This window comes from Alligator sinensis, unplaced genomic scaffold, assembly GCF_000455745.1.
Source record: "Alligator sinensis unplaced genomic scaffold, ASM45574v1 scaffold803_1, whole genome shotgun sequence".
In the NCBI taxonomy this organism is placed as follows: domain Eukaryota; kingdom Metazoa; phylum Chordata; order Crocodylia; family Alligatoridae; genus Alligator; species Alligator sinensis.
The window spans coordinates 434502-441302 of NW_005842886.1; the positions used below are offsets into that span (position 1 = coordinate 434502).

At 46.4% G+C, this 6801-nt stretch overlaps 1 protein-coding gene across 1 annotated transcript in view; it reads left to right on the forward strand.

Moving 5' to 3' along the window:
• PPEF2 (protein phosphatase with EF-hand domain 2) overlaps positions 1–3993 on the forward strand; it is a 44365-nt gene extending 40372 nt beyond the window's left edge. The window contains exons 16-17 of the mRNA XM_025192079.1: positions 2278–2365; positions 3694–3993. Of these exons, the coding sequence (XP_025047864.1) occupies positions 2278–2365; positions 3694–3920 (315 nt within the window). The 3' untranslated portion in view covers positions 3921–3993. The remainder of the gene's footprint in view (positions 1–2277; positions 2366–3693) is intronic.
• The last annotated feature ends 2808 nt before the right edge of the window (positions 3994–6801 follow it).

Consider the following 6801-nt stretch of genomic DNA (forward strand, 5'->3'; position numbering starts at 1 on the left):
AAAGAGCTGCCACTGTGGGGGCTACCTGGAAGTGAGTCTGGCCACTGCAGCACCCCAAACCTACTGCACACCCAGGGGCAGTGGGACTGGCTGCATGTGCCACAGCCCAGGCTGCCTCCTAGGCCAGGCAGAATCCCTTGGTGGGCCAACTCCAGCCTGTAGGCCATATTTTGCCCATCCCTGGCCTAGGGGAAAAATTCTTTCAGACCCGGCCCACTGCCCGGGCACCCTGGTCCATTGCCCCATGGCAGCCAGCTGGGACCCGTGCTGTCATTGCCCCAAGATTCTGGCCCACCCATCTGCTGCTCCCCCCACCCATGGCCCCGTCTGCCTGGCCATGCACCCTTCCCATGACCAGTCTCCATGGACATCACAGGGCAGTGACAGCGCTGGGCCAGGGCCTAGGGCAGAGCTGTTACCTGCTCCCCACATGCCCTTGCCCATGGAACTTGTGCCCAGCGCTGGGGCCTGTAGGGAACAAATTGTGGCTCTGCCATTGTCATGGCCCTTTATTACTGGATCCTATGTTACTGGATCCTAGCCCCACCCCGACCCACCCAACCCACTCCCAGTTGGTGTTCCCCACTTGTCCTGTGGCCCTGTGCCATCTGCCTTGCTGTGCATGGAGCTGAGTCACATAGGGAGTTTTGGTGAGCTGTTGGGGGGAGGGGGGGAAAGGGTGCTGACCTGGCCCGTAACAGCTCACCAAAACTCCCTAAGTGGCTTTTGGGTGCAAATAATTGCCTACCCCTGCCCTAGGTCATATTATCTCTGAAAGGTGATCTCTCATCTGAGGCTATATTAAGCTAACAAAGTCCCTGCTCTCTACTTACAGAGGGCTGTAATTTCTTTTAATAGAGAGTGGTTTGTAGCTGCAGTATTTATTAGGGCTGTGCGAAATTTCGCTTCGAAGCTGTTTCGATGCATTTCGAGCTTGAAACAACAAAATCAAAATGAAAGAAAAGCCTTCAAAACAGCTTTGAAACAAAACAAAGGAACTCAAAACGTTTCAAAGCCAGGATTACTGGATTTGGCGCCAGTCCCAGCTGGCAGCACCCACCTCCTGTCATCTGGCAGGCAGATCGGGGGCTTGCCCACACCCCCAGGAGGGCTGCGGGGCTGTGCCAGAGTCCTCCTGGGGTGCAGGCCCCCGATCTGCCTGCCAGATGACAGACTGGTGCTGGGCGCAGCCTGCACCCACCACCAAGATCAGTGCTGCTGCTGGCCCCAGGCTGCAGCACCCGGCTCCCTTCAGCCAGCAGGCAGGGTCCCCGCCCGAGCTGATCTGCCCTGGGCCCCCACCTGGAACCAACTCCAATATGGGGCTGGGGCAGATCAGCTCATGCGGGGATCCTCCCCGACCCTGGGATCGGGGCAGCAGTGCGTCCTTGCATGAGCTGATCTGCCCCAGCTCTGCTAGCCCCAGGTGGCAGCACCCAGCTCCTGTCAGCCAGCAGACAGATTGGGGGCTTGCCAGCACCCCCGGGAGGGCTGCACCCAGCGCCAGTCTGTCATCTGGCAGGCAGATTGGGGGCCTACATCCCCAGGAGGACTGTGATGCAGCCCCTGCAGCCCTCCTTGGGGGTGGGCAAGACCCCCATCTGCCTACCGGATGAGAGGAGTCAGGTGCTGCCGCCTGGGACCAGTGGCAGCTGCAATCTTCCTGGTGCTGATCCCAGGCAGCAGCGCCTGGCTTCTCTCATTTGGCAGGCAGATCAGGGGCTTACAGCCCCAGCAGCCCTCCCAGGGTGCGAGCAAGCCCCTGATCTGCCTGCTGCATTTTGTTTCCTTATAATAACCTATGGCCGAAACATCCAAACAGCATCAAAACAGCAAAACAGTTTTGACAAAACAAAACAACACAGTGCTTTTGAAACGAAATGAGACACTGTTCCGTCAAATCGTTGAAACCTAAGTCAAATCAAAACTATGCTGTTTCGCCCAGCCCTAGTATTTGTGACAGGGAGTAAAGAAAATGCCTTGTAAACCTTTTCAGATGCATGGCCATTAACAAATGCAGGGGCCTGGACTCAGTAGCCTAGGAGTACTGTGGGCTACTGTGGCTTTCAGTCCTATGGTCCTGTGTAAATCCCTGTATACAACCTGACATTTACCAACGTATGGACTCCTCAGTAAGTAGGATGGTGTGACTTAGTGATATAGGTTTGTATCTAGGCTGAGAAAAAACATCCACATAACCCTAAAATAATCTGAACTGCACAGAGTTAAATTATTTTTAAAAAATTTCTAAAGTGTGAATGTGGTGTTGTCTTCTAGCACATACAGTCAAGCATGTTGGAAATCATTTATCGAAACAGATCCAACCTGGAGACCATTTTCAGGATCATAGACAGTGATCACTCAGGTAAGCATGTATTGCCTTTGATTCATTTTTTAAATAAATTCTGTTCTGTTCCAGCTTTGTACCCATCTTTACTTATTGTCCACAAAGGCAGTTTTGCTTTATATTTCAGGTACAAGCTGGAAACCAAAACAGTCCTACTGTTCAGTCCAGAATGTGGCTAATTTAGTCTTTTTTCCTCAGAAGCCAAGGTTAGAGAAAAGTAGGACCTTACTGCAAAGAGCATTATCTGGTTGGAATGAGGATTTTGTGGTCAAGGCAAAATAGTGCGTGTGGTCTGTAGTTCTGCTACAGATTTCTTCCCTAACCTTAGGGAACCACTACTGAGCTGCTTGTGCACCACAATTTCCATGGAAACTTTTATTACTGACTAAAGGGCTTAATCCACATTAACCTCTGAGTATGTCAGTGTCCCATCTGTACTATGAGGATAATGCTTTTACGTACTTCAGTGGGGCTTTTTAAACATTGCTATTTATAAAATATTAAGCAAGTGAGATGAAACAGTGCTGTAGGAGTGCAGAGAATCATTAAAATGAGCCTAGATTCCCTAGGAAAATAAAACAGGGGAAGTAGAACAGCGTTCTTGTTGACACTTGAAATATCCATTAGTTAATCTCTTGGAGTAGACAGCTAGCCGCCATGAACAATAAAGCACTTGGAATCCAAAGACTGGCTTGGATCTTATCTGATTACAGGTACGAGTCTCCAAAGTAGTAAACAAGGACCAGTTAGGATCATTTTTATGCTGCTAAATTATTTAAGAGGATGCGTGTCCTCTCCCACCCCAACTGCCTTTTGAGCATGCATGTTGCCTTAGCTATAAGAACACAAGAGCTGCCAAATCAGGTATCAGCAGTCATGGTGTTAGGGATGTCTTGAGCTTGAGGTTACATGCCTGTAGTTTTAATGGACCCTGATGGACCTATCCTCAGTACATTTGGATTAGCTGTTTGAAACAACTTTTCCAAAGGGTATTAAGCCTTCATTTAAATTTTAGCTTATCTACTTGTGGTAGTTATCGTTTCACTTTTCTCTAGGGGTTTCTGTCCAAGCTGCTCGAAGCATTTTACTAACACTAAGTTTAGCTTTGACAGCAATGGAAAATAAGGAATATATTGTCACCATTTTACATATGGGGAACTGCACACAGCAAATCCAAGATGGGACCAGAAACAGAACCTGGTCATAATGTAAATCCCATGTGTTAGCCACACAGTCACCTCTCCCATTTCAGTTTCCTTCTCAAGGGACATACATAAGTGATATGCACAAGTAAAGGACAGCATATGCTTTTATGTAAAACGGAACTTCACATTTCTTCTTTGCAGGGCTCATTTCATTTGAAGAATTTCAGCAGACCTGGAAGCTGTTTAGTTCCCACATGAATCTTGAGCTCACAGATGATGGTATCCATGACCTGGCCCGCACCATTGATTTCAATAAGGATGGAAATATAGACTTCAATGAATTCCTGGAGGCCTTCCGCCTCATTGAGCGATCTCACAGTGAAGATAAAACAGAGCCCAAACCAACCCCCAAAAGTAGTAAAAGGTAGCTACTTGGACACCCACTAGAACTCTAAAATGCCACGCGCAATGCCTTTGGATGGTCTCCAAAACTAGAACATGCACCAGACCTCTCATAAACCCAGGGATGTGCCTGCAGATGTGAAGATTTGTGAGGGAAAAATGAGTTATTGTTTAGAGCAAGATCAGATTTTTCATAGTTTAACAGCAGTCACTACACCAAAATGCACAGTTGATAGGTAGTGGGAAGATAATTAGCCAAGTAGGTAACTTACACTTTAATTCTAGGTAACTTAAAACAGAAATGAAGTACAGGTTTCCCTCAATTTATGCAGTACATGTATTCCTGGAGAACGGTGCATAAACCGAATTTGCATAAAGTGAACCCACTTTACAATGTAACAATAGGGATAGGTTCCCATGGTGGTGAGGGAGGGGAGGGAGGCTGGGATTAGGGAAGGCGCGGGGGGAGGAGTGCCATTCCCGGGGCTGTACAAGGCAGCAAAGCAGAGGGAGCAGAGTGGCACTCACCCTTTCCCCAGCTGCAGCGGACCTGGGAGCAGCCCTGTCCCCACTCACCTCTGCTCCTGGGCTGCGTCACGCCCTGGTGCAGGCCGCTGGTGTCAGCTGCTCCTAGGACCGCTGCAGCTGGGGCTGGGGTGAGTGCTGCGCCCCAGGGCTCTGCTAGCCCACACTCACCCCAGCCCATGCTGGAGCAGCTGACACCAGCTGCCTGCACCAGGGCATGGTGCAGCCCAGGAGCTGGGGTGAGCCCAGGCACAGGGTTATAGATGAAGCACAGTGCAGCCCAGCAGCTGCAGGCAGCTAGTGCCAGCCACTCCTGGGGCCACTGCAGCTGGAGTTGGGGTGAATGGGGCCACGGCCTTTCCCCCTGCCCCCACAGACTTACCTGCTTGGGGAGGGGTTAGGCATCTATGCTGATAGAATAAAAGAGTGAATTTCCCTCATATATAACAAATTATGGGTCTAAATATGCTCATCGCATAAGAGCGAATTTGTATAAAGGACCCGCATAAACCAAGGGAAACCTGTATGTTGAAAAAGTAGGAAAGACCTCATGGGGGAAAAAGGCTACCATAATTACACTGTATCCTTGTTACAGAAATCATAGTTAGGGTGTCACAGAATCAATATTTCAATAAAACAGAGTTCTTGGGGAAAATCTTCAGTAGCCAAAGTTGCTTTAAAAGCTTGTAAGTATTGTAAAAATAAACATATAAGACTGAACTGTGTTTAGATTTGTAATATTTTATTTAAATAGAAGTAACACTAAGAGAGGGGTATAACCAATTACCAAATGCCCTTGCTTTAAACTGGTGCCTTGTTTCTAGTTTAGCTTCAAGTTTCCCCCCTCATTAGATCTCATCCTCCCCTTTTCTGCTAGGTCAAAGGACCTCCTCATATACAAATTTAAAGATTTTATAATCAGGATCATATACACATTTTCTCCTGTAAGGAGTCTGATATGTTTAGTTTTTCCACCTCTTGCTGTTAGCCAGACCTTAAATAACAACACTTATTTTTCTAGTTTTTTTCCCAATTTTTCATCCACCTTTTTCAAGGTGGACACTTCAACTATCACACGCAGAATACCCTAATATATGTGTCTATTCAAGCATTGTTTGTCCTTAGATTTAGCCTTGCATTACGAGTTCATGATCAGTTTATTACCTACTATAGTGTTTCTCAATTTTTCCAAGCCCAAGGAACACTTACATTAATAAAAATTTTCTGCTGCACATTTGTTAAGGCATTCCCCATCCTCATACCTATTGTAGCTCATTGCCATGGCATAATTCTGCGGCACACCTGTTTATTTTTGATGGCACACTTTTGTACCGCAGCACACTGGTTGGAAAACACTGACCTACTATGAGCTCCTCATCTTCTGTTACAGCATGCCTGTAGCCAAACATAAATCAAAAGAACCTGTTTTACCAAGCTATTCACACCAGTCTTTAATATATTCCCATAATTAATTATGCTACCAACTTTTGTTGGATCTTCAAATTTTACCATCAATGACTTAGCTCAGTGGCACTCAACCTACAGCTTGCGGGCCAGATCCAGCCCACAGAGGTATCTCAAAGGCCTTGCAGAGGTTTTAACAGTTTATATCATCACTTACCTTTATCAATCAAACCATGTCATTTCAAAAAGCTATCAAGTCTGACAATGTATTTTTCACAAAACCATGGTGATTTTCATACAGCCTTCCTCTAACTCTATCTGCAATATGTAAGAAGTGATTAAGAGGAGAGTGAGGAATAACAGTGCATCTGGCTAACAGTACTTAACTTGCATCATGCTATGAATAGAGGAAATAGGGCCCAGTTCCTTCATGAAGCTGAACTAACACCCTACTTAAGAAGCAAACCTGAATTAGGATTGGTTGAGCAACCCAGGTTTTCCATTATCCTCTTCACTCAAGGCAGCACTGTTCAACATTTATCGGATGCGCTCAGAGTAAAATGGGAAGGCTACATTCAGCTACTCTTAAAACCCACATTTTGTAGTACATCAATGGGCTTTTCAGACTGCAGTTCTGAATTTGGGGGGGGGGGGGGGGGCTAGTTTGGCTTTCACCAAGTCAGTCGCACATTACTGATGCATAATGGGATTGAATAGCCATATGCAGAAGATGAGGATATGTAAACTTACTACACTACATAACTCAAGCCCTGAAAACAACTACAGCATAGATAGATGTTTATTTTATCTAAATTTCACTTTAGGTAAATGCCCAGAAGATTTACTGTACCCCAGAAGTACATCAGAGATAGCCGTTAAACTGAATAGTCCTATGGATGTGCAGTCACACACTGCTTAAAATCATGTTTCAGTTCAGCTAAATACTAATCCTTTGCATCCCACACACTAAAACTATTT